The sequence below is a fragment of the Myotis myotis genome, unplaced genomic scaffold, assembly GCF_014108235.1.
Source record: "Myotis myotis isolate mMyoMyo1 unplaced genomic scaffold, mMyoMyo1.p scaffold_m19_p_8, whole genome shotgun sequence".
NCBI lineage: Eukaryota > Metazoa > Chordata > Mammalia > Chiroptera > Vespertilionidae > Myotis > Myotis myotis.
The window spans coordinates 31,934,742-31,962,561 of NW_023416390.1; the positions used below are offsets into that span (position 1 = coordinate 31,934,742).

Sequence of the window (27,820 nt, forward strand, 5' to 3'; positions counted from 1 at the left end):
ATGGGCAAATTGGAGCCGAGTAAGAGTGGCTTCCCAGAACACTGGTTGCTTTATGGTTTGGAGTCCAGCATTCCCAACTCTGACCCAATCTTAGACACTGAGAAAGATCCCACAGCCTGGAAAACAGACCCCTCCCCGCTTCTCTTCTCAAAGGGCAGGGAATTTGCACTGGTCCCGAAAGAATGGTTAAGGAAGAGCTAGGTAGGGAGGCTGGGAGGTAACAGGGAATTGCTGGGCTCTGCCTTCAGGGAGGAGACCCTGACCAGCCTCCCTTGACCCCACTTAGGAAACAAGAGGACTAGCTGACATCTTCCTGGGAGAGGCAAGGCCACGCTTTGAGAGTACAGATGGGGCGCGAGTTCTGTCGGTGATAAGAGGGTACACTTAAGCAAGTCATTTGTGCTTTCTGAGCCTCTGTTGCCTCATCTCTAACTGTGGGCTCAGGTATGAGTTTAGGATCATTACAGGATCAAAGGTGCGGGTGAAGGTGATTAAAAAATGTGTAAGTGCCACATAAAGCCCTGACAACGCAACATTGTTGGGGGTGGGAAGAGTATCCCGGAAATAATCCCCTCTCCCAACTACAGGGTTGCTGGCTTTGGGGCTCAATCACCATTTCCTTTACTCCAGTGTGTGCGTGTGTGCACCCGCTGTGTTTGGAGCAGAGACTAAATCCAGGAGGCAATTTGATGATGGTGGAACCAGCTCTGGTCCCTGTAAGCCTTGCTAGACTCGTCACCTGGGATGAGTCTCCCAACTTCACTGACAGCTCAGTGAAGGGGCTTCAGGGGCGGAGGTGAGCTCTGTAGCTCCTGGCCCCAGTAAGCAATGGTTAACAATAACTGCCACTTATTTAAGGTCACTTTGCCTAGCGCCTGAATTGATTATCGTGTTCAATCCACACGGCAACCTGAAGAGGCGGGTACTATAGCATCGCCGGTAACAAAGAGGGAAAAGGGGAGGTTGAGTGCGGGATCGCTCAGCCCGCTCTGGGGGTTGGGTCGGGATCTGTGCCCAACCGAGTGCAGAGCTCGCGCCGTCGCGCTGCGGCGCGATCTCCCTCCCGGAGCCTCGGGAGGGGTCAGCGCGCGCCGCCTTGGGCGGGGAGCGATTCCTCGGAGCCACGGGGCGGGCGGGCGCCAGGGACCCGTCAGACCTCCGCAGCCGGTGCCGTCCCCGAGCCCGAGCACGTCCGCGCAGCCGCCCTGGGCTGGCGTCCCGGGATATCCGCCCCCCACCGGGCCCGCGAGCCTACGTTCCGCGGCTCCCCGCGCAACCGGAAGTGGCCGGGCCCTAGGCGGAGGGACCGGGCGGAGCGGAAGTCACTCCGTGAGGCAGTGGCGACAGCGAGAGGATGAACAACAAGTTCGACGCGTGAGTGGCGTGCGGCCGCCTCCCGGGGCCCCTTCCCCCAACCGTTCCCCGCACCCGTCCCCGCCGCGCCTGGCGGCGGCGCCCGCTCCACGGCGCCGGGCTCCCTCCCGGGAGCGGGCTGCGGGTGGAGTCCGCCCAGGCGGCCGGCGGGAAGGCGGGGTGCAAGGGTTCCGGGGACCCCAAGGCAGTCCGGACCGGGGGCGAGGCGCTGGGGACGGGAGGGGGGTGGTTGTGCCGCCCGGAAGGAGGTTTTCGGACGCCGCGCCCCGGCGGGTGCGGGTTGCCAGCGGCGTGGAGGGGTAGGGGTGCTTCCTCAGCCGGCTGCTCTGAATTTCCGAATCCAGCTTTCCTCCTCTGGCCTGGGCAGGTCGCCTCTCCCGAGTCGGCTTCTCCTCTGCACAGTGGGAAGGTCACAGCCGTGCCTCGAGTTGTGCAGATGCGCTGAGGTAACGTGGCTGCTGCGCTCGGCACCGTGGCTGCTCAGTTAAACGGAGTTCTCGTCGCCTTCCTGGGACTCCTTCCTGCTTCCTTTCTCCTCCCCCTCCTTTCCCCTCCCCACACTCTCGGTTTCTTGCCCAGCGGGTGTATTTGCCCCGGCCCCTTCCGGACTTCTGTTTGTACCCCATCCGATTCCTAGTTCCAGCCACAAACTGGAGATGCAGAAAGGAAATGCAAAGTAATTTTCCATATTTCCCGACAGCGATTGTACCTTTAGGGAGATTTTGTTCTTAGCTCTCCTTTAAGTAGTCTAGTGAATCCGATGCTCTCCGGAAGACCTAGATTTCCAGTCCCAGACCCACCAGTTACCAGTTACTTTGACAGCAGGAAAGTTTCCCAGTCTCCGAGCCAGGGTTACCCAAGCCACTTCAGTGCCCTGCTGCCGCACAGGGGTGTTAGAAGGGTCAAATCAGATTCAGCTCTGCTTAAGGGTGTTTTGTAAATTGCTACATGGTGATGTATAAATGCAAAGTGAAATTACTATTCGTTTAGATTGTGACCTGCCGCTGCTGATGGGGAGCTGTTTTTCCCCCCAGTACAGTGAGTGCTGATGTGCATATTCAGAGGTCATGGATTCCAGCACTCCAGACAGCTCCTCAAGAACATTTCTTGGTTGTGGGGAGAGGACTCATTTTATAAAATACTAGAGGCCCCATGCACGAAATTCATGTGTGTGTAGGGGGGGGGAGTGGGGGGGGAGAAGGATCCCTCAGCCCAGGCCCTCTTGCAGTCCCGGAGCCCTGGAGTGGGGGGGGTGGGGGGTGGGGGGGAAATGTCCGACTGCCACAGAAGCAGGAAAGGCTCGCAGAAGTCCTGCAGAGCCTGGCTTCTGGCTGAGCTGTGATCCCCCTGTGGTAGTGCACTGACCACCAGGGGGCAGCCCCTATGTTGAGGGTTTGCCCCCTGGTGGTCAGTGCACACCATAGTGACCGGTGGTTCCACTGTTTGGTTGATTTGCATATTAGCCTTTTATTATATAGGATATTATATAGGATTTTTATTGATTTCAGAGAGGAAGAGAGAGAGAAACATCAATGACAAGAGAGAATCACTGATTGACTGCCTCCTGCACGATCAGGGATCAAGCCTGCAACCTGGGCAGATACCCTGACGAGGAGTCTGGTTCATGGGTTGATGCTCAACCACTGAGTCACCGTGGCCAGGCAGGAGAGGACTCTTCTAGTAGTCTTTGGCAGAGCACTTCTGCAGCCAGCTGCTTAGCTGAATCCATCCCTATACTAACCTCTTCTCTATCATAAACCCTGCCACACCTACTGCCAGATCCAAGACCTGCCTCAGTGGAGCTGTCTGCCAATCCTGTACCCCTTCCTCCACTGAATTGAACAAATCAAAAGTTTATCCTTAGATACTTTAAGGATCATTTGGCATCATCCTACCCATTGGAGGTCTGCAGTAAGTTAATTAAAGAATGTTAATAATGGCTTCTCAGGGCAGCTTGCTAGATACTTTTCATATAATATTTCTACTCCTAACAACCCTGCAAAGGGGATCTTGTTACCTCCTTCTACAGATAAAGAAAATGAGGTGCTTTGAGGTTAAGTAACTTGCACACAACAACAGAAAGGGCCATATGATGACTTTCAAACCCAGATTTCTTTAACCTTGGTTCAAGCACCTCTTGACAAAAATTAACCTGGGTCATTTTTAATTTGTTCTAATTATTAACTATTCCTTACACTGACCCAGAATATTTTAACGTCTGTCTTCTAGCTACAAAGGAAAAAACCAAAGCTTTCTTTCATTTGAAATTAGCGATTGAAAACAGCACTCCTCCCCCTAGTTTTGCTTTAGTTGTTTTTGTTGTGTGTTTTTTTTTACAAAAATTACAGTTTTTAGACCTTACATACTTGGCCTCTGCACTCTTCACCAGCAGTTCCTAAGGACTTGGTTCAATTTGCCAGAATCCTAAAAATCCAGTGCCTGGAGTTGAGTACTGTAGTCTAATCTGATGGGCTCAGATCAGTGAAGAATTGGAGCCTCCTTTACTGTGTGGGCTCCACTTCTAGGAATGTAATTGAAGACTATAATTGCTCCCCCCCAACCCCCCCACACACACATCTATCAAGTCATTAGTTACCATTGCCATTGATCCAATTCATATGCAAAACCCTAAGATGCTTTCACTGTACTGCAGTCCCAACAGTGATAACTTGGTTTTCAGATCTAGATGCCAAACTTGATTTTGTCCCTCAGTCTTTGTTAGCTTTTGGCCCATTCTTAACTATTGTCTGAACTACTTATTTGGCATTCATCGTATTCTGACTTGTATTGTTTTGATTTTAGAAATCCATTCACTAATCATGTTTCTTTTCTGATGCTATACATATAAAAATTAATTAGACCTGTACATATGAAATTAATTAGACAAGTCCTTCCCCACAAGGAATCTGTCTAGTCAGAAAGTATGAGGACTTATCTGAGCAAGAGCTTGGTGAGCTATTTAGATGCAACTCGGTCTGGACAGCTTCAGACATGCTAATTGCCCACCTGAGTCGAGGGAGCACTGATTTTTCTGTTTGGATTATATTTTGGCCCAAATCTAGCTTCACACTAGGAAGAGTAACCTCTGGAAGATAGGATGCAAATAACTTGCCTTAAGTGTAGGTTAGCTCCACCCTCAAGAGATAACTACACAGGATGAAGGTCCAATAGGGTTTCCAATGCCTGTCTTAGAAGGGAGTCTGAAAGTATGGTTCAGGAATCACAGTAGTGTTGTTTTATCTCGACATAATTATTTTGTTATTTTGCTGTTTTCTAGTAGTGATTAGCAGCAAAACTGCTACAGAGAAAGGAACTTACATGTTTTGCTTGGAATAGCAAAATGAGAGATGCTGGGTGACTGTGTCCCTCTTCAACCAAGACTTAAGGCACGGGAACCCAGAGGATAGGGAACCCAGAGGATAGCGTGGAGGTTTGGAAACTGAGAAGGGAGGGAAATGGTTTGAGTTCCTGGAGTCTGCCCTAAGGAAGAGAGTTAGGAACTGTCTTGGGCCTAAGCAATAGAAAAACCCATGTTCTCAATCAGGAGACAAAAAACTGGCCATGACAATATAGCTGGGACAAGTACAAACAGTTATTAGGGGAAGTCCAGAAGAGGGGTGCCTAGGCTCAGCCTCAGGAGAGATTAGGAAAGATTCCTAAGAGAAAGTGGTCCTCACTCTTAGTCCTGAGGGACAGTGTAGGTAGGGGAAGAGGGTTCTCTAAGAAGAGACCACATAATGAGCATAACGGGTGAGGTCAGGGAACTGCAAATAGGTTGATCACTACTACAGTGAAGGGAGTTTGTTGGGACCAGGCAGGAGATGATATTGGCACATGTAGGTAGAGAGGGTCCTTTGTACCATGCTGAGACCTGAGTATGTGTGTGTGTCCTCAGTCAGGTCCTTGGGGACAGAAACTCTTTAGTGTCTGATACCAACAATAGGTACTCGGTAAATGTTGTGGGACTTGTGTGCTATACAGGCTCCTTTCGGAAAGGAAACCAAACCAACTCAAATTTCATAAGGGGAAGGGTATCATAGCATAGATAATGATTTCCCAGAAGTCCAGGAAGGCCAAACGAAGCCAGTGGAATGATAGCATTACAATCAAAGCCAATCTCTACTCTCTCAGCTCCTCTGCTCCATTCCCTTTTACTAACTGGCTTTCTCTGCCTTTGCTCATAGTCTTTATTTTTTTGTGGCTTTTCTTGTGTGGGACCTATATGCCTGCCCCACCTCTGACTCTGTGATCGTTCATCTTTTGTATGAAAAGCTGAGAAAGGAATCTGCTCATAATTTTGAGCAAGGCCCTGAGGCATGGGTTATTGATCAGGCTAGACTGCCCTTTGGTCAGGTGCCCTTCATAGTCACGTCGTGTCCAGGATGGGGATGGGGCCATTTATGGTACAGTGCATGGCCACCTGAGTATATTCTACAACTAGGACTGTGAACTGGGCAAAGCAGGGACCCCAACACATGGCTAGCTCATGAATTCTAATATTTAATGAATGCTTTTTATGTGCTAGGCAGTGAAGATTCATGGGCAGAAATAAAAGGGGTGCTTTACAAAAGGTTTTTGTGTCTGTGTAGGGTAATATCTGAGTTATAATTTGAGCATTTCTAGTACCTTTCGTGAGAGTTACCTAATTCCATTTGACTAGATAGTCATTAGGGACAGAAAGGTGAATTCAGAGAAGATCCATGATAAGTAAGTGGTCCAGCTCCAGACTAAACAGCATTCTAATTATCTTTGTGAACTCACTTTCTGTTTATTTTTTTGTCTGAATCCAGTGAACATTAGCTGGACCTGAAAGCATTAGGGTAGTTTCACTGCTCTTAAAACGGTAGCTCCTAAAATATATTTAATCATACTTATAGGCATGAAGTCATTTATTTCTTCTTTCAGTCATATTTTTTTTTTCATTTATCATTTATTCAGCATCTTCCTTCCCTTGGTGCTGGATATTCAAAGATTAATAAGACACTGTTCTAAGGAATCCCTCCATCTAGTAGGAAAAACAGATGTGGGAGGAATGGCACTTTAGGCTGAGGGGGAGTACTTGCAAAGAGCACAGATGTGGGAATATAGATGCTTTGGGGGGGCGGTGCTAGCAGGCAGGAGTCAGATTTTAAAGGGTCTTGCATTTCATTGTACTTTATCCTTCAGGGTGGGCAGCAAAGGGCAAGGGACAGTTGAGTGTTTTAAGCATGGAAATTAAATGGACTGTTTGCATTTAGAAAGATCATGCTGATGGCTATGTGGAGGATGGATAGAGGGAGGATATAATTTGTGTTGGGAAACCATTTAGGAACTTATTGTAATAATTGAGATGATAAGAAGAGGGCCTGGACTAAAGCAGTAGCAGTTGGGAAGGATAGGAGAGATGGTCAGAACAAGAAGAATAGGTAGGTAAGTTTTTTGTTTGTTTTTGTTTTGTTAATCCTCACCTGAGGATATTTTTTCCATTGATTTTTTTAAGAGAGAGGGGGAGAGACACATCAATTGGTTGCCTCCCGCACGCATCTCCCAGGAGGCCAAGGAATCGAGCCTTCAACACAAGGTATTGAACCCTTGGCCCTTCAGTCCAAGGTCCGATGCTCCAAACACGAAGCAAAACGGGCTTAGACAGGAGAGGTAAATTTTAAAATGTCATTCGAAATGCCAACGCAGTTACTTAATCCAGAAACTCTTCTGATTATTAACTCTTTATTTTTGGTCAAGAAAACAGTTCCTTAAACTGTTTACCTCTTGCTTCTTTGTGCAGCCTGTTATGAAACTGGAAGATGATGCTTTCTGGAATTCACACATTAGCTAATGGGCACTTCATTTTTGTTTTATCTTCCTAATTGACATTCTACATTTCCTTGCCCTTCTCTCATCTCATTGCTAGTATTTTGAGTGACTTTGGGCTTTTTCCATGGTAGTTCATTTGACCTGGTGGCTTTGTTGGGTAAGCAAGAATCAGTTCAGTCATGGGATAACATTGTTTTGCCTTTCTACTTAGATTGAAAGATGATGACAGTGGTGACCATGATCAGAATGAAGAAAACAGCACACAGAAAGATGGTGAGAAGGAAAAAATGGAACGGGACAAAAGTCAGAGCAGCAGCAAGAGGAAGGTGAGTTAGGACTAGAAACTTGGTTATCTCATGGAATCTGTTTATCTGGAAGATACCAGGTTAACAATTGTACACTATTTTGTAATACCTGATTTTGTTCTTAAGAAAAAATTATTGAATCATTGGAGTTCATTTTGGCAGTCAGAACTGTTCCCTTACCACAGGACCTTGAGATGCCGCCTTGCTTTCCAGCATTCTGCTAGCCTGAGGTAGGGGAGAATAACCCTGCCGTTAACAAGGCATTATTTGCTTCATAATCCGCTGCTGAGTATTTAAAATCCTGTCCATCCCTTGAAATTTTAGACTCTTTAGTCAGTAATAGTCTAAACTAAAATGACTTGGAAAAGAGAAAATTTAGAGAATAGAAATACGTGGATCAACTAAATAAAGCAATCATTAATTGCTTTATTCTGCAATATTGAGTACCCTCCAAATACAAGCATTTCAGGGCTAAGAGGACACAAAGGTCAATGAAACTATGGATCAAGGAGCTAACATTTAATAGTGGTGATAATAATAGTAGCTGATATTTATTGAGTACTTTTTAAAATATGTTTTTATTGATTTCAGGCAGAGGGAAGGGAGAGGAAGAGAGATGGAAACATCAGTGAGAGAATCATTGATCAGCTGCCTCCTGGATTCTGGTTTCTGGTTTCCTTAGTCAGCTGACACAGTGGGAATCAAGCCCGCAACCCAGGCATGTACCCTGACTGGAACTCGAACCCTGATCTTGGTTCATAGGTCGACGCTCAACCACTGAGCCAGGCTGGCCGGGCTGTTGAGTACTGCTTATGTGTCAAGCACTGTGCTAAGCACTTTACATCTATTAAATTATTTTATCCTTTCATCACCCATATGAGATGATGATTACCCATTTTTCAGCTGAGTAGCTGAGGCACAAACAGGTTAAACAACTTGTCCTAGATGACTAGCCAATAAGTGATAGTGTCCTAGAGGAAGTGGTGCTGGACCTGGGAATATGTAGAGATAATATACAAACATAAATACTTATGAAGTAGAAAGTTACAAAAGCTATAAGAACATAGGTAAAATGTTACAGGAATTTAGAATCCATTAACTACTATAGAAATTTACTGTGCAAGCAGAATCTTGAGCACATTGCAGGTAATTGAGCATGTATCTTTTTTTTTTAATTTTTAAAAAAATATTTTTATTGAGTTCATACAGGAATAGAGAGGGAGAGAGATAGAAACATCAATGAGAGAGAATCATCGATTGGCTGCCTCCTGGCAAGGCTCATTTATCTGGTGCTTGACTCTATGGGCTGGGGCAAGTTCTGCACGCCCCCCACTGGGGACCAAGCCCACAACCTAGGCATGTACCCTGACCGGGAATCAAACCCGTGACCCTTCAGTCCTCAGGCCAACACTCTAGCCACTGAGCCAAACCAGCTAGGGCGAGCATGCATCCTTTTTAAATTGGGGAGGTAGTAAGGGGTGATGCTATAAAATGTTTTCTCAGTCTCAGAGCATGTGATAAATGGCCAGGACTAACACACCTTTAATATACAGGCTGTTGTCCCGGGACCAGCAGAGCATCCCTTGCAGTACAACTACACTTTCTGGTACTCCAGGAGAACCCCCGGCCGACCCACCAGCTCACAGAGCTATGAACAGAATATCAAACAGATTGGCACCTTTGCTTCTGTGAGTACTTAGTGAGCCTCAGTAGTAAATTCATGCCTGTATTTGTATCATCATGTTTATTTATCCTCCTGGTAATCTCTACGATTCTGGTTTCCTTAGTCAGCTGACCTGAGTGTCTGAGGTCAGATTTGTTCATTCTTAGGTTTCTCATTAGATATCCATAGGTAATTAGTGTGTAATTGTGGAATTGATCAGAAAGGGACAATACAAAAATACAGGTTTATTTAAGTAGATATTTAGTGAGTCCTTACTGTGTGCAAAGTGTCCAGGGGTGGGTGGAGATATAATTTTTTAAAAATTTATTTTAGAGAGGAAGGGAGAGGGGGAGAGAAACATCAATTGGCTGCCTCCCATACACACCCTCACCAGGAATCAAACCCAAGACCCTTTGGTGCATGGGAGAATGCTCCAACCAATTGAGCCATGCCAGCCAGGGCGAAAATTTTATAGTACATGGTATCTATTCTCAAGAAGCTTGATGGTTAAGTCAAGAGTAAAGTTCAAAAGTTTCCTTTGTATTTAAGAACCTTTCATTAGGGTTTTGGGTCTGTTTGTGATTATGTATAAAATAACATATTTTTCCTGTCTTCAGAAAGAAAAGGAAGTATCTAATGTTTTTGTGGATGTTGTCAGAACAGGGAGCCCAGGCACTGTCTTATCACCCTCATAGGTAGCTAGGTTTGTGTTCCCTAAGAAGCTGTCTTGTTCAACACAGATTATGTACTTCCTATATGCTATACATTCTATCTCTGGGCAGAGTCAAATGCAGGGTTTGTTATTTTCTTGAAATTATTGGGGTATCTGCCCTGTTTAAAATGCAGACACTGGAAAAGGAAACTTTAATAGGCAGTAAATGTTACAGTAAAGTAATAAGGAGGGAAGACACAGTAATAGCAACTTTATGTAACTTCCTTTGATCCTTATGATAGCCTTTTGAGGTCAGTGATGTTATCCATATTTTACAAATGAGAAAAGTGAAACTTGGGTTAAGTATCTGATCTAAAGTCAAGTCAGTTGTAATTTACTTGACTAAGTGGAGGAACCAGTGTTGAAACTCAGGTTTGGCAGGTTATAAAAGCCCCATTCCAAAGCCCATATTCTTTCACCTTTCCAATATACCAGAATGCATGATATGAGGCTCCAGTTTTTTAAATGTTTGCGTCGTACTAGACAAGCTACATTTATTGATCCATTTATTATTGATCAGATATACTACACATATAACTGGTAATTAGGTCATCCCATTACTATACTGAATTGATATATGCTCCCTTAACACTGGTAAATTTAGGCTCTTTTGAAATATTAAAAATAGCTTGTGCACATATTTGGTTCAAGAAATGTTTGTTGAATGAATTTAAGGGATTAGTAGGGTTCTAAAATGAATTAATTCCTTTGCCATTAGGGAAATAAGACATAGCTAGGAATTCTAATACAGGGAGACAGAAGTGCTGTTGGGAAGCACAAGGAGTGTCCATTTACACTGTTTTTTCAAATGACCCGGGCAGTTCAAACCCATGTTGTTCAGGGGTCCTAATTGTAGTCCTATCATTTCTGAATCTATCACATAAGTTTTTATTACCTCCTATATGGGAATGGAATGACCTTACAGGTAAAATAGCAGCCTTTATTTATGAACATCTGGTTGAGCATTTGGAGGATCAGAGAAGACACTGAACTGGGGAGTAAGTTTTCATTCAGGATTCTGTTCAGTTATTTTGTAGTATTTACAAATATATGTAGCACTTTTGTTTCCCTCTTAAAGAAAGCATATGTGGAGTTATCCAGCTTGTGAAAGGAGGGTTTTGTTTCCTCTTTTCGCATATATGTTAAGTTGAATAGAGTTGGTCATGAGCATCATCTGGGGTTCATGCTTCTTTAGTACTCACTGGATGTGTGACAGTGTTTGAAGTCAGCTGTCATGTAATTCAAGGCATTAAGAAAAGCCTCACGATATTAAATCCTCACAGAGAAATAATTGCATTGTGAAATCTTTTATTAAATCCAAAGCAGTATTTCCCATTTGTCTTTAATCCTAGTATTGAACTAGTAAAAGTTCTTGAAATCAGGTGACTAAGAAGGCAGTGTTTTAAAATGGGAAGAGCATTGGACTTGGGAGTGGCAAGGCTCATTTATCTGGTGCTTGACTCTGTGGGCTGGGGCAAGTTCTGAAGCCATTTTCTCAACTATAAAATGAGTAAAGTAAGGTAGTTCTGAGGTCTTTTCTGCACCTCATATTCTGAGTCTGAACACTTCTTTTATTTTTTTGTTTCAATGAAGAGTTTCAGAAATCAAAATTGCCTAAAGAGAAGGAAAAACGTCTTTTAAAGTTTAATACTATTTCTTGAGCTGTCTACTTCATTTCTCATGGTTTAGACATAAAATTGTGACTGTAGATTGTAGAGAACCAAGATGGCGGCATAAGGTATACACCTATACGTGCTGCCTCCCACAACCACACCAAAACTACAACTAAAAGACAAAACGGTTATCATCCAGAACCACGGGAAAGCTGGCTGAGTGGAAGTTCTACAACTAGAAGGAAAGAAAAAAGCGCATTGAGACTGGGTAGGAGGTGCGGAGGCACCAAGAGCAGAGGTACGGAGGCGTGCGAAACAGGCTGGCAACTGGGTGCACTGTTTTTTTCAATTAGAAGGGAGATACAAGCTCCCGACTGCTCTGAACTCCAGTTTCCGGTGAGACTCTGGGGACCCAGACCTCCTAAGGGGAGAAACTGGACTGTCTGGCATCGGGTCAGAAAGCGAGGGTGGCTTTCTCGCAGAGGTGCTCGCAGGGATCATTGTTACTTCGTGGGGGCACGGGACACAGAGACCCAGAGACATGAAGATGTGTGACTGGCAGCCATCGCTGTTTGCTCCGCCCTGGTGATTCCCTGAGACCCCGCTCCACCCAATTTACAACCCACCCAAGCTCTGCGCTGAGGCTTTTGCATATGAATGTCCTGTCCTTTCACAGCCTAACCTAACAAACTGCAGCTGGGTCAGAGAGCTCCAAAACTTTCAAACCCCAAACAAAGAGGAGAAATCTGCAGATCTCGCTGTAGCTACTGCTGGGTGGCCTCTTTGCACCTCCTTGGAGATCCAGGAGCCAGTGTGCCCAGTGGTCAGATACCAGATTTCAACTCCTCACATCCATAAGTGACACACTCAAGAGGCAGACTCAGTGAGCACCAAAGCCCCACTGAAGCAAGTCCTGCCCCATAAGGGTGTCTCCAGCACAGCAGTTCTTCCACTATAGACACAGCGGTTCCTCACAGCCAATTGGCCTGGAGGTCAATTCCTCCCAGTGATACCAACAGCAATCAAGGCTTAACTACAACAAGACTATGCACCCAGCCCACAAAGGGGTGCACCAAGAGTGTCCACCTCAGGTGATTGGGGAGGCTGAGCCTCTGGGCCAAATAGGACACCTACCACACAAAGCTACTCTATCAACACAGGGAAGCAGCCAAAATGCGGAGACAAAGAAACATGTCACAAATGAAAGAAATGGAGGAAAGCAAACTACTGGATATAGAGTTCAAAACCACAGTTATAAGGTTACTCAAGAAACTTCTAGAAACCTCTGAGGAACTTAGTGAGACCTTCAAGGATCTTAATGAGAATGCCAAGAAAATGGAAAAGGAACAGTCAGAAATTAAGCATACACTGTCTGAAATAAAGAATAATATACAGAAATTCAACAGTAGACTAGAGGATCCCAAGAATCAAATCAAAGATTTGAAATATGAGGAAGCAAAAAACACCCATCCGGAAAAGCAAAAAGAAAAAAGAATCCAAAAATATAAAGATAGTGTAAGGATCCTCTGGGATAACTTCAAATGTACCAACATCTGAATTATGGGGTTGCCAGAAGAAGAGAGAGAGCAAGATGTTGAAAACCTATTTGAAGAAATAATGACAGAAAACTTCCCCTACCTGGTGAAATAAATAGACTTACAAGTCCAGGAAGCACAGAGAACCCCAAACAAGAGGAATCCAAAGAGGACCACACCAAGACACATCATAATTAAAGTGCCAAGGGCAAAAGACAAAGAGAATCTTAAAAGCAGCAAGAGAAAAACAGTTAGTTACCTACAAGGGAGTACCCATACGACTGTCAGCTGATTTCTCAACAGAAACTATGCAGGCCAGAAGGGAGTGGCAAGAAATATTCAAAGTGATGAATAGCAAGAACCTACAACCAAGATTACTCTACCCAGCAAAGCTATCATTTAGAATTGAAGGTCAGATAAAGAGCTTCACAGACAAGAAAAAGCTAAAGGAGTTCATCACCACCAAACCAGGATTATATGAAATGCTGAAGGGTATTCTTTAAGAAGAGGAAGAAGAAGAAAAAGGTAAAGATAAAAATTATGAACAACAAAGTGACTACAAATACATATCTATCAACAAGTGAATCTAAAAAGTCAATTAAAAAATCTGATGAACAGAATAAACTGGTGAATATAATAGAAGCAGGGGCATGGAAAGGGAGTGGACTGACAGTTCTCGGGGGAAAAGGGGTGTGAAGAGTCCGGGAAGAGATTGGACAAAAATCTTACACCTATGGATGAGGACAGTGGCGGGGGATAAGGGCATGGGGTGGGGTGGGAACCAGGTAGAGGGGAGCTATGGGGGGAAAAAAGAGGAACATCTGTAATAATCTGAACAATAAAGATTTATTTTTTAAAAAAAAGAAAAAAAGATTGTGACTGTACAATTGTATAGTCTGGCTATAAGATTGGAGAAGGCCAAACCATTAATGAAGCAATGCTTGATTGAGGAATTGGGGGTGGTTTGTGTACCTTTCTACCCCACAGCCCCTCTCTAATTCCTAATTTACAGTGAGCCACAGTTTCTACTTGGTATACTTTATTTCTTCCCACTGTGTTCAGGTTGAAAAGATAATTGCTCATTGTATACATTTGACCATTTACTATCCCTTATACAGTTAAGCATAGCAGTTGCTGAAATGAGAGACTGCACGAAAGTCCTACAAATGGCACTCATTCCTGACTTCTTTGTAACATGAGACACTGCCTATGTTCCTGTTCTTAGAGGACTGAAGGGACAGCTGTTGCACACAGTGTAAGGTCTCTTAGTTTCTAACCAGATCTAGAAATATGACCTGAATCTCTGTGTACTCAGTATCCATTTTCAGCTACACAATTCTGATGTCTTGCTGTGTGTCTGTTTAGAGCCTCCTGGGCAGTGTGTTGGCAAATACCAAGTGTTTCTCTCCAGACTATTCTACATCTTCTCTTTCCTCCTAAAGTGTGCCTCTTCACTGGCCAGTACTTTGTAGGTGTCCTCTGTGAGACAGAGAGGTAGGGAAGTAATGTCATAAGGCACCACTGAGAGGAACAGGAAGGACTAGCATGATGAGTATAAATAAGTCTGCAATTGCTAGAGAAGGGTGCCTGCTTTTCTAACAGGACTTTGAAGGAGAGGCAAAGAGAAACATAGATGTTCTAGTAAGAAGAGGGACTTAAAGAGAACAGACTGAAGGTTGTCAGAGGAGCAAGGGGTTGGGGGATTGGGTGAAAAAGTTGAAGGGATTAAGAGGTACTAATTGGTAGTTACAAAATAGTCATGGCAATGTAAAGTACGGCATAGGGAATATAGTTAATAATATTGTAATAACTGTGTAAGATGCCAGGTGGGTACAGGAAATATTGGGAGAATACTTGGTAAATTATGTGATTATCTAATCACTATGCTGTATACCTTAAACTAATACAAAATAATATCGAATGTAAACTGTAATTGAAATATACATATATATATATAAGAAGAAGAGGGACTTAAACCCTAAGTATTAGAGGCTAAGTCCTGCTTGGTTTTGGACTGTCCTGGCCTAAGCAAGGCACCATGATACAGCATAGTGCATGTGGTTGATTTTATCACTGTGCTCAGTAACTAAATAGAACTAAAATGTATTTCACTGTAGCTAATGCTGTATTTGAGTAAACAGTCTCTGATCAAGAGGGTGTTTAGGGCCGGCTGGTGTGGCCCAGTGGTCGAGCATCAACCTATGAACCAGGAGGTCATGGTTTGATTCCTGGTCACGGCACATGCCCGGGTTGCGGGCTTGATCCCCAGTGTGGGGCGTGCAGGAGGCAGCTGATCCATAATTCTCTCTCATCATCGACGTTTCTCTTTCTCTTTCTCCCTTCCTCTCTGAAATTAATTAAAAAAAAATCTTTTTTTTAAAAAGAGGATATTTGGTTCTAAAAAATGCATTCAGACTGAGGTTATGTGGCACTTAATATACCTTAGAACCAAAGGGTTTCCATTATGTAAAACAAGGTCCTCCTGACAGCATGCCGTGGTTATCTGTGGCCTCTGCAGGAGGATGCATATTGACTGATGTGACTTCACCAGCCAAGGTTCCTGGCTGAGGCCTTAGAGTTTTTCTTGTATCAACAATATTACATTTTTCTTTTATCCAGCTATACCATATGCTTTCATCTAACATGCCTTTCCTCCCACACAGTCCTCCAAATGAAAATGTATCCTTCCAAAGTATAGCCTGTAACAGTGTGTCTTCCCTGTTTATGCTTTTCTCTTAGATAAGTCTTGCATTCAGTCAAAGAAAAAGAAAAGTCACACCTTCTGTACTCTGGGGCCCTCTCTTCACAGGTGGAGCAATTCTGGAGGTTTTACAGCCACATGGTACGTCCTGGGGACCTGACAGGCCACAGTGACTTCCATCTCTTCAAAGAAGGAATTAAACCCATGTGGGAGGTGAGGACTAAGGTTAAAGAGTACTTTAAAGCCTTCTTTCAAAACTGCATTACTGTTTGGTACATCCTTAAGAGCTGGGGACCTCCAGGAAAAGACACTAGTGCCATTGCTTGTCTGGGTGGGTTGGTGCTGGGTGGTTTTGAAAGATTGTTTCATCACTAAAATGGTATGTAACAACATTAAAGGATAGATTTCATTAAAAAAAACATTTTTTTTATTAGTTAAGGTATTACAAATGTGTCCTCATCCCCCCCCATTAACCCCCAATCTCCCCCCCCGCACACTCATGCTCCCATCCCCCTGTTGTCCATGTCCATTGGTTTGGCTTATATACGTGTTTACAAGTCCTTCGGTTGATCTTAAAATTTTTTAAGTATATATTTTTATTGATTTCAGAGAGGAAGGAAGAGGGAGAGAGATAGAAATATCTACGATGAGAGAATCATTGATTGGCTGCCTCCTGCATACCCCACACTGGGAATCAAGCCTGCAACCCAGGCATGTGCCCCAACTGGGAATAAAACCATGACCTCCTGGTTCATAGGTCAACGCTCAACAACTGGGCCACAATGGCTGGGCTGTTTTTTTTCCTTATTCCCTTAGAATTGGCTGTGTGTGTAGTATATTACCATAATATACTTATGATTAAAGTGGGTAAAAAATAAGCTTACAGGCACTAATTGGAGACCCAGAGCTGATCTCTTTGCTTTGCTGAAATCCATCTTTTATTCTGATACCATGGCATTTTTCTAGAAGACAGATATGATCACACCTTCCCTCCCACCCACCCACCCACAAAATTACAAATGTTATGCAGCTCTTCGTTGCTCACATGATCTTGCAGCTAGCTTATTTTTCAGGCCTCATCTCCCATCATCTCCACATCTTCCCTTTGGTGCTGCTGGACCTTCCTTTGACTCTCCCCATCTCACACTCAAGTCTGCGCAGATTCATGCTCTTCCCAGTGCCTTCAGCCTCTTCACCTGCTCTACCTGGCTGACTCCTGTGTCCCTCAAGACCCAGCTTAAATTTTCCCTCTTCTTGAGTATTTTCTGGAGGTCTCATTCTTTTTTTTTTTTAATCTTTTTGGAGGTCTCATTCTTTAATTTACTGTGCATACCTCTGAAACAGCAGCTCTCAACAGACTATCCTGCTGTAATTAATGTTCTTGTCTGTCTCCTCAACTAGACTGGGTCTGGGAGAGACTGTGGGTTCCTATTTGTGTATTTGGGACATGAGGACACCTGGTAAACTCTTAACAAAGTGAGGCATGATCTGTGTTTGAGATCTGACATTTTATTTTGATTACTAAAGTAGTTTCAAAAAAGGATTTTTCTTTTTTTTTTAATCCTCACCTGAGAACATGTTTATTGATTTTAGAGAGGAAGGGCGGGAGAGAGAGAAACATCGATGTGAAAAAGTAACATTGATTGGTTGCCTCCTGTGCATGCCCCAACCAGGGATCAAACCTAACCTAGGTATGTGTCCTGCCTGGGAATTGAACCTGCAATCTTTTGGTGTACGGGGCGATGCTCCAACCAACTGAGCACCTGGCCAGGGCAGAATTCTTCTTCTTTTTTTTTTTTTTTTTTTTTTGAAATTCTAGGGCAGAATTCTTTTTAAATCTTATGTTCAGACACTTTTTGTAATGGCTTGTATAAGGATCCCCACCTTGTTTTTCTTTGTTTTCTGTCTCTTCCTACCATTTTTCCTATAAAGTTGAATAATTGGAAAGTGACAACTTTTTAGTGTTCATGCAAAAGAAAAAGGAGCTGTGAAACCATATTTTAATTTTAATGCTTTCTGTCTTTTTATAGGATGATGCAAATAAAAATGGTGGCAAGTGGATTATTCGGCTGCGGAAGGGCTTGGCATCGCGTTGCTGGGAGAATCTCATCCTGGCCATGTTGGGGGAACAGTTCATGGTTGGGGAGGAGATCTGTGGGGCTGTAGTCTCTGTCCGGTTTCAGGTAAGCTTCCTGCGGGCAGGTCTGGTTTCATGTGTTGCCTTTGCTCTCCTCACTGCCTCTGGTTTGCTTTGATGAGTCCCTCTGTTCCTCCTGTAGGAGGACATTATTTCAATATGGAATAAGACTGCCAGCGACCAAGCAACCACAGCCCGAATCCGGGATACGCTTCGGCGAGTGCTTAATCTACCTCCCAACACCATTATGGAATACAAAACCCACACCGACAGCATCAAGTACGTGTTGGGGGGCTTTGGGGGTGCATATCCCTAACCTTAGCAGAAGTAGGTTCTTAGTTGGGTCCGGAGGAATACGGTCGTACAGGAGACTGACTTGTGGAGAAAGTACAGAGCAGTCTTCCCCTCTAATGCTTCTGGCCACTTGTAGCAGCTCTTTGCTGGTGAGGCTCCCTGCTTACCTCACTGTATCAGAGAGAGCCCCTCTGCAGAATCCCAGTTGCAGTGCCTGGGCTTGCTTTATTTCCATGGGCTGTCTTGTCTTTCATTGGCTAACCACTGTCTTAAAATGAAAGACAAAGTGCTCTCCTTTTTCTTGCTGTTTTTAAAGATAATTTCACTGAACAAGAAGGTCCTCCCTGTCCACTCCAACCCCTACTTTTGCATGTCTTTTTAACCTGTTAGCTTCAGTCTGTTTCTTTGTCCTGGGAAATTAACTTCTTATCAGGAATGTGACTCCCATTTCCTTGTGTGTAGAGCTGAAATCCTAGAGGAAGCAGACGGAGTGTTTGTGAGAGTAGGATCTAAGAGAAGCATGAATGCCAATAGGAAATAAGCTTTGCTTTGCCCTCTTCCTAGGACTTAGGGGAATGGAGCCAGACATCCTCACCGAATCACTGGTTACAGTTGCTCCTTCAGTGATTGAGTGTCAGGAATAAGTTCAGGTTACTGTGACGAAGTTGTGGGGAGTGGCTGTTAGATTTTCTCAAAACTGGACGGAGAGCTAGCCAACTAGGAGTCGGGACTTTTAGGGTTAGTTCTCTCCTTTGACTCCAGCATCATTGTGTGCCTTTGGCAAGTCTCTGCCACTCTGCTTCAGTTCCCCCGTCTGTAAAATGGGGGATAATGATAACTTTACCTAACGGGGTTGTTGGGAGGCTGATTGAATCTTGGTAATGGAAGGTCCTCAGATGGAGACGGCTCTTACAGGGCCAAGTATTATTGTTGCTGTCATCATCATCATCATTAGAAATGATATCATCATAATGTTATTCTTATTAAAGACCATAATGAGCCCAGTGATGGTGTTCAGCAGACAGACCACTTTGGGAGTCTTTTTCCCATGCAGTCACAGATAATGTTGTGGGTGGAGTTAGCTAAAACTAGCTAAGGGCCAGTTTTTAACTGGGAATACTGCCATAGGAGTTTGTTCATAATGGAATGGCTGCTTATGACTCATTGAAGCAGCCAGGAGTTATTAGCTGGCCATTGCCCTGGTTGCTTGACTTAGCAGTCCTGTGTAGCATTGTTTTTCTCTAAGCACATTTTCCCTGTTCTTTGTTCTGGGGTAGAAGCAGTTTCTGCCCTCCAGCTAGACTCAGTGGAGGCTGGAGAGGTCCACACCTACTTTTTCTAGGACTCTTACATTCAAGATTTCTAAAACACCCCCCATTCCCTCCAAAAGCAAGGTTTTCACCTGGATAGGAAAGGGAAAGAGGTATTTTTCAACTTTCCCCTCTCCACTGTTCTACCTTGCTAATGCCCTGAGGTGGTTTTTCCTGACTTGTAGAGCTGTATTCAAGTCCTTAGAGTCTAGGAGAGCCTGTGGGCTTTTGCCGTAGACTGCTGCTCACTGCTTTATCCAGAGGTCTGCCTAGTACTCCAGCCTGCAGCTACAGGGACCAGAAAACCCTCCTTGACACCCAGATGCTACTTTCCCTGCGTCTCCCTCTCTTTCCTCTCCCAATGTGCCAACCTTTTGCACTTCCACTAGAATGCCAGGCAGGCTGGGCCCCCAAAGGCTCCTTTTTCAAAACCTCTGGAAGCCGCGGTTGAATGTGCCGTGACCTTCTCCCTCTCTGGATGGCACCATCATTGAAGCTGGCATCATCGGAGTCTCTTGTTCTGTTGGCGTGCTACCTGGAAGATTCTTCTGTCCTGGACAAGAGGAATTGGAAGAGCATTTTATGTTTTAAGAACAGGCTGACACACAGCAGCTACTACAACAGCTGAGATCACTTAATAAATGGTGCTAAACTAGCTTGTCTCATGCTCTTGCTCTTTATGGTGCATCAAAGAAGTGGCTTTTCAAACTGACTGTCACCATATTAAGGAACGGCACAGACTTCTCCATGGAGGGCCATTGGGGGAATGCAGCCTCATTTCCATAAGCCCATTGTACAGTGTCATGTGGTATTCTACTTCTGCTGAGGTCTGACATAATGAGGAGACATCTAGCTCTCAACATGAGACCCATTTTCTGGTACTTGAATTTCAGTCTCCATCTAGTCACGCTGATTAACAAGAACAGTGATTTCTGATGTAGAATTCGGCTTGAAAATCCTTAAGGTTGGAAAGGGGGGGGATCCTCGGCCTTTGCTTTGCTGACGTCATTTGCCTTTACTTCAAAGAAATCTCTTGCTTGGAGGTAAATTCCTGCTTCCATCTGTGTGTGGCTGTACATATATAGCTTCCTTGCTTGGTGTTAATGGGGTTTTCTCACTGCCAGGGCTGCCCAAGCCACAAGCTCTTTGCCAGTCTCTCCCTTCCGCTTTCCCTTCAGGGCCAGGTCATCCTCCTCTTTGGGCTAACTCTGCTTGCAAGGTCTCAGTGTTCTAGCCCTTCCCATTCTCCCAGGGTAATTGTGCCTTAGAATCTGAGGAGGGGAAGCATCTTCATCCTCGGTGAGTTTGCTCCTTAAGTATCTGACTGCAGCACGTGCCAGCCTCTCACATGCTTTGTGGCTTGGCTTGTGTAACCTGCAGCTTGGCCTGCAGGCCCTAACCTGCATGTACAATTGCAGCAGGCCTCATGTTACTTCAGGCTTCCTTGGGAGCTACACCAAAACCAAAAATAAACATTTTTGCAGACACTGGGTCAGGTTGCCTGATAGTATCTGTGAAGGGGGCTATGGGCGTAATGTGGAAGTTTCCAAAGTGGCTGTTCCATTCTGGCAGCGACACCCTATGCTTGTACCATCCTGACTGACCACCAGTCTCCACGTGGCCTGTGATCCCACAAAACACACATTGGGACAGCACCCTGGGCTCAACTTTCTGGAGGTGTTTGTGTCATTGCTTCTTTGTTTATTGCACATACAAAATTGGTTGAAGTCTCTAGAAAATGGTATGTGGAAATGCCTATTCTCTGTTTCCAGCATTTGTCAAAGAGTTACCTCTTATGGCCTTTTCCCTCTTGCCTTCTGCTATTATGTTACATGTATTGACCTTAATTTCACCTAATATAATTGGTCCAGAGGATGAGCTTGACATCACCTTCCTAAGTTGATCAGAAAGCACCAAATTGACCTTGAGCCCCCTCCGATCCTTGTCACATGTGAACAGAAGTCAGAACTGGTCTGCTTTACTCCCTTCCTGTGCCTCTCACAGGTATGGCTTTGCTTGAGCCAAGGAACAGCAGCTCCTGGGACTTGAGAATTTAAGGGAATATGAAGGAAAAAGGTATTCTGGAGAATACTCCCAAGTGTTCTGGTGGGACTTTTTGTAGGAGTGGCCTAGATTTCTCAGTCAAATATACCTCCACCTTGCTGTGTTTCCAATGTCCTTTTTCAACTGTTTGGTTTTCCAGCCTGCCCCTAATCAAACTGCTTGTGGCCTTTTCCTGCTGCGCTCCTAGGTGAGCTGAGAGGCACACACTGCTGCTCACATCACCAGAGCTTCCTTGCTACAGAGGGGACGCCTGCCTGCTGCCTCCTACCCTTGTGTTGTCAATAGCAGGTCCCACTGAGAAACGGGAAACTTGTTGGAGTGTTCGCTTCAGGTGCATGGCTCCTAATGAGGCCAATCGCAGTTAAGGTTTTATAGGTTTGGGTCCTCACTGTGTCCTCCATTTTGAGAAGAAATCTAAGACAGACTTGCAACCCAGAATCGTGGGACCCCCAGGATAAAACTGGGCACAGTTTTTGTGAGGAAATAACTTTTGGAATAGTGCCATTGAATCCCTTTGTGCATCTGGCCCGGATGGAAGAGGGGAAGACAGGGCCAGCTTCACTCAGCTTCACTCAGTAGGCCACAGTGTTGGGAAAAGTGACCAGACCTCTCTGCAGAGAAAGTTGAGGGTAGGTGACTTTATTTCTTTATTCTAGAGGAGAAACGGGTCAAATCATGGGGAATTTCTTTAACCTTTTTTGATTTCATTATACTTACACATGGAACTTTGTAGGCACCAACTAAATATCCCTTGTGTGGTGGCTAAATCAACCCGATGGCACTGGATCACACCAGTGTTAACTGCTGGCCCGCCTTATGAAAGGTACTCCTTACTGATGTTCAAAGTAAAGAAAGCCCAGACTAGCAGGAGGCAGAACTTGTCCATGAGTATTGCGGGCCAGCTGAGTGCAAGACTATGAACAGGCTTTAGGGGGTGGGAGGGTGGGACACATTCGGAGTTACACAGAAATGGACCTCTGCTCTCAGTTTGCTTTCTGGTAAGTGAGCTGAAACGAGTGGTCTTTAAAGGACTCTTTTGATTCTGTCATTTGAAATTGTTCAAAATTCTCTGTAGGCTATATTAATCTCAGTTATTCTTTTAGAAGCTTCATTCATATGACACTTTTAACATTTACTAGTAACTTCTTTTTTTTTTACCTTTAAAAGAAGCAAGTTTTAATATTACCAGTATGAGTGGGATGTCATATGGAAAAGAGCTAGAATGTTCGCACCTAGCTTTAGGCAAGTGATTTGTTGACCTACATTGTACCAGTGATTATGAACAACTAATTTATTTCCACTGTATCCATGTGAGGAAAATTCTTCACCCAGATTCCTCATGTTGAGGTTTAATATGTGAGGAAGATACTTCTGAAGAAAATGGGAGGCCAGTTTAATACCAGAATGGGTTAGTGTAGGTTTTTGACAGAGAACTGCTCTGTTTGGACTAGCGTAGGCCTTTCTGGAAACAAAAGGATACAAGGGATGAAGCTTCAACAAAACCATGTAATTTCTCTGGACATTTAAGTCGCTTAAGATAGAATTTAAATCTCAATGTTAAAATGAGAGGGGGGTTTCCTGGGTCATTGCCCAAGCATCAGATTTTGCTTTGCCCGTGTCTTAATTTGGAATGAAGTGAAAGGGCCTTCTGATGTCACTCCTGGACTCACAGAGCTCGTCATCGCGTTCCCGTCACCAGAATGGGCTGTGAAACAGATTTCTTGATGTGGAAATTGTTTGAACTAACAGAGACTGGCACACTTGTTTGGTGGTTTTATACTTTCTTCAGTTATCATATATTTGTAATTTTGGTAATATTCTTTGAAGAAACCATTAACTGTACATCAACTTCTTATTCTAAGAGGTAGATAATGAATTTATAAATGCTCCTGTTCAAAAGAGAAATACTGATGAAACACGTATAAGTATCACCTAGAAGAGTGAATTTGTTGTGCCAAGTCTCTGTATTTAATCTCTCCCTATTTAAAAAAGAAGAAAAGCTACCTTTAGAAAGTCTGGTAAAAATTGTATTTTAGTGGCCATAATCTAAGCCTGTAGTAAGTGACACAATATGTTGTCATCCGGGGTATTGTCATCCCTTTAAACCAAGGATGAATAATTGGCAAAAAGGAATTTTAGGTTTAGAAGCCTCAAATAACTCCATATATACAATTCCCAGGGGACTTACCAGACATTCTGTCCTAGTGGGGCTGAGAAGTGGCTGGGGCTAAAGTTAGGACATCACTTCCTCAGAAAATGAGGTGGTAGGGCTTTCGGATGCATAGGGACTCAGTTTCTCCTGTTTTTCAGCCAGCAGTCGCCAAGGGCTCTTTGTTGAGCACACTCTGAGAGACTGTGTACCCCTCGGTCACATTCTTAGTCCTCCTAACCCCTGTTTCTGAGTTAATCAGCGTGGAAGTCATGAGCATTGTTCCTGAAAATGTTGACCTGTGACCTGCACAGCTTAAATTTTTCTTTCTTACACAGCTTAAATTTTAAGAGACTTACATGGGTATATTCTGAAACAACCTGGTACAAATTTGGGGTCTGAAGTTAGAAGGGTCAGAAGGTTGGAAATGTAAAAACTGAGAGGTAGTTTCCCCATTGCATCTTTAGACACCATAATGCTGTCGGGTCCCTGCCATTAACCTCAAGGTGAGGCCCGATAAGAAAGTTCCTGCCAGCTGTCCTCACCTCCCACTGGCTGCCCTTGCTCCAGAGAATCGGGGGTGTCTTCTCTCTGATGGTTGAGCTTATCTCTGACCTCATTGGCCTCCCTGGTAGACTTGTTGAAGGAGTGGATACAAAGTCTCGCGGGAATAGTGAGGGCCAGTCTTCACCAGTGGAGCCTCCAGGACAAGTGCCAGCTGTCCCTAAAGGCACTGGCATTACTGTGAATCTGAGGGAAAGTCCAGGTGGGAACGCTCATTGCTATGCTTCCAGGTACTGTGGGCTGCACTTGACCTTGAGGGTATCTGGAATGGGATGTGGGGTTATGTGTTCTCTCTGTTAAAAAGCTTTTGATCTGAATGTGCTATTATGTTTTTTGTCTCTGGTTTGCCAGGGCCTGGGAGGAGTTTCATGGCCTGGTGAACAGCAGCGGCCGCTGATCGGACGCTCCCCTCTGTCTCTCATACTCAGGGTAGGGCCTTGTCAATCTTCTCTGTAACCTTTTGTCATACCTCTCAGCCATAGGACCCCTCTTTCCCAGGGGTTGTGCCCTCCTCACTTGCCCCAGCCTTGTTCTGCCAGCATGGGGTCAGCTCCAAATCAGCTCCAGCCTCTCTGACTGATTGTCAGTCTCAGAAAACACTGGGTCCAGACATGTCTTGGGGTGAACCCTGGGCAGGCCACTTAACCTCACTGTACCTCCGTTTCTCACTTGGAAAGTGAGGTTTCACTGACTGACATCTCAGATCTCTTCGGATGACAGCATTTCATGATTATAAATGTGCCACAAGTCCTTTTTCTTTTGCTCAGATGTGGCCATTTTAAACGATCTGACAGTGTCCTGTACTTACATGGAGTAGGTGAGAGGTATGTCTCTTGCTTGCTGGCGGTGTTTGTCAGTTGTGAGGAGCCAGTGGTAGAACTTTGATGTTTTTGCAGTGAGAGGGCGGGGCAGATGCCGGGCTCCATAGGAGACAGCTCCTGTGTGTACTGTAATAACCATCGCACGTTTCCCAGTAGGGAGAGGCCTTGGGATGTTGGAGGCCAGGCCAGATGAAGCATTCACTGGGAGAACATCTGTATATCGGTTAGGAGAGTGTCTCTTTGTTGAGCACCACTCAACATGTCTGCTGCTGCAGCAGGGAAGTTGAGTGCATTTATTCAGGATGAGAGGGGTAGATGGAAGGATGGGATCTGTATAGGCCTGACCTGAGATTGTTTTCCTGGACATCACCCCCCATACCACCACCACCACCACCACCACCACCACCACCACCATTCCTAAGAAAGGATTTCTAAGTATGGAACAGATCACATCAACAGTAGTAGCTGCTTCAGAATTCCACCTTCCCAGGGAGGAAGTGAGGCTTTTCAAGAAGAGGAGACCTGCATTCCACAGATAGGCTAGAAGAGAGAGGGTGACACTGTGAGGGACAGAAGCTGGTGGCCAGGGGTCTGAGGACTCGGGATAGACAACAGTCCCAGAACTTTTGCACACAATCATGATACCACACCTTTTTTTAAAATGGTTTAATTCCCATATTATAAATTCAATTTTGGATAATATTAGATTTTTTAAATTGAAGTTTAAAAGGTTTCTCTGTAAAGTGTGGTCAGCATGGAATCTGAGATGACTGCTAATATGCAGGAGGGATGAAAAGCATCAGCTGTACAATTAGATACATTGATTTGCAGGCTGCAGAATAGATACTTAAAATAAAGTTTAATTTCCAGAGGCCTGGTGCTATATGGAATTGTTTAATAATATTACCATCCATATTTAATTATTTCTAAGATTCCCTTTTTTTATCCCTAAAATTGGAATGCTTACAGTGAACGTAATAAAGATTTTTGTCATAGTTTAATTGGCAACGTTTACTTCTTAAAGTACATAAAATGATGATACCTTTAAAAGTCAATAGCATCTTAGGTCCATGAAAAAAAAAAAAAGCTTTAAAATGAAATTGGAATAATCAGAATGGAAGAAAATTTAAAATTATTCCCTCTCCCTTTAGCTAACACTAAATCTCCCAGAAAAAATTTCAGAGTTGCTTTGAAAAGTCCTATCTGTGCATGATTGCCATTTTACAGTCTATGTTCTCCCTCCTCCCCATTCCCTGTCTTTTTTATGGGAAGATGAAGGAGGTACTTCTGTTCTTTGAGGCACGGACTTGGAAGTCTGAGAGGAGTATTAGAATCTAACAAAAAAATGCCCAGCTTACTCCATTGTCTTAACAGACTTGAGAAGGTCTTCTTCATATTTTATCTCTATTGATTTAACCTTGAAGGAAGTGCTCCCAGAAGATGCACACACCCAGCTCGTGTTGTTGGAGCTGCCATTTCAGGCGCCTCTGACATTTAGCCTCTCATCCTCTCTTTGCATTTTCCCCTTCCAAGTAGATCATGATCTGTGAAGGAATAAAAACTGCTATTTAAATAAATTCTTATTGAACTACAGTACTTCTCCTCTATCTGATGTTTTATGCCATTCTATATGGCTGCTAATATTTTAGGACTATTTCATTTGATACCCCCATTACAAATCAGTATTGCCCTCCCAACCATGCCTTCCCTGAAGTCCCAGTCAGCTGCTGGGAGAGGATTCTGGTTACTTTTGTCTGGACTGGCAGGCACAGAACAAGTGATCTGTATCTTTGGGGAATGAAGTTGGTGTGGTCACTCAGTGAGAGATTAGACATTGAAATTGGTCCCACTGCACCTAGGACCTTAGCAGTTTTACTTAATATGCAGGAGGGAGCCCGAGCTGGCCTGGGGTGGACATAGTCAGGAAATGTTCCCCTGAAGTGCATGGATACTTAAGCCCATGGGCCAATTTGTAACTGCGCTCTCAGAGCCCCCATCAGAGCAGACACTCAGGGAGGGCTTCTCCTAGGTGGCTCCCAGCCCTTCCTAAAGGACCAGAATCATTTTGATGCCCCCAATGGGCATCAACATTGGGGCAGGTTTCTGTAAGAGCAGGAGGCATTTTTCTGAGGAACCGACCACCCTGCTCCCCCGTGGCTCTCTCCTCAGGAATTAACTACCTTATTAGCTCATTCTTTCCAGAGTTTGTACTTGTCCATTTCTCTAGAAGTACAAGAAGGTGATTATTTTGAGGCAGAGTAGATTAGAAAGCTGTTTCAAATGTGAAGTTAGAAGCCAATTTCGATGGAGTTCTGCTATTTCTGAGGCCCTGTCATCAGGATAGAGGGTCAGCCAGTAGAGAAAGTCCCTCTGGCACTGTGGGTCTTTTGCCTACCGTGTCCTGTGCCCTGGCGTGTAAAAATCTTCTGGAATGAGTTAGGATAATGTAGACATATTTTTTAAAATATATAGATTTTATTGATTTTAGAGAGGAAGAGAGAGATAGAAACATCAATGATGAGAGAGCATAATTGATCAGCTGCCTCCTGCACACACACACACACACACACACACACACACACACACACCCCGGGGATCGATCCCGCAACCCAGGCATGTATCCTGACCAGGAATCAAGCCGTGACCTCTAGTTCATAGGTCGACACTCAACCACTGAGCCACGCTGGTTGGGCTACAGTGGACATCTTGATGTCTGAAAGCCCCTTTACTAAATTCACAGATGAGAATGTAAATTTTTTCTTTTTTAAAAATACCTTTCATATCA

At 44.3% G+C, this 27,820-nt stretch overlaps 1 protein-coding gene across 8 annotated transcripts in view; it reads left to right on the plus strand.

Annotated features, from left to right (window-relative positions):
• The first annotated feature begins 1,123 nt into the window (after window positions 1–1,123).
• EIF4E2 (eukaryotic translation initiation factor 4E family member 2) overlaps window positions 1,124–27,820 on the plus strand; it is a 32,376-nt gene continuing 5,679 nt past the window's right edge. The window contains exons 1-7 of one of the 8 annotated variants that reach the window (XM_036319061.1): window positions 1,167–1,374; window positions 7,379–7,493; window positions 9,026–9,160; window positions 15,805–15,909; window positions 17,727–17,879; window positions 17,976–18,112; window positions 24,566–24,643. In XM_036319061.1, the coding sequence (XP_036174954.1) occupies window positions 1,355–1,374; window positions 7,379–7,493; window positions 9,026–9,160; window positions 15,805–15,909; window positions 17,727–17,879; window positions 17,976–18,112; window positions 24,566–24,611 (711 nt within the window). In that variant the 5' untranslated portion in view covers window positions 1,167–1,354 and the 3' untranslated portion in view covers window positions 24,612–24,643. Of the gene's footprint in view, window positions 1,375–2,952; window positions 3,286–3,944; window positions 7,009–7,378; window positions 7,494–9,025; window positions 9,161–15,804; window positions 15,910–17,726; window positions 17,880–17,975; window positions 18,113–19,826; window positions 20,093–24,565; window positions 24,644–27,820 lie in introns of those variants that run through there. The other 7 variants (XM_036319060.1, XM_036319064.1, XM_036319063.1 and 4 more) reach the window with 7 other exon arrangements.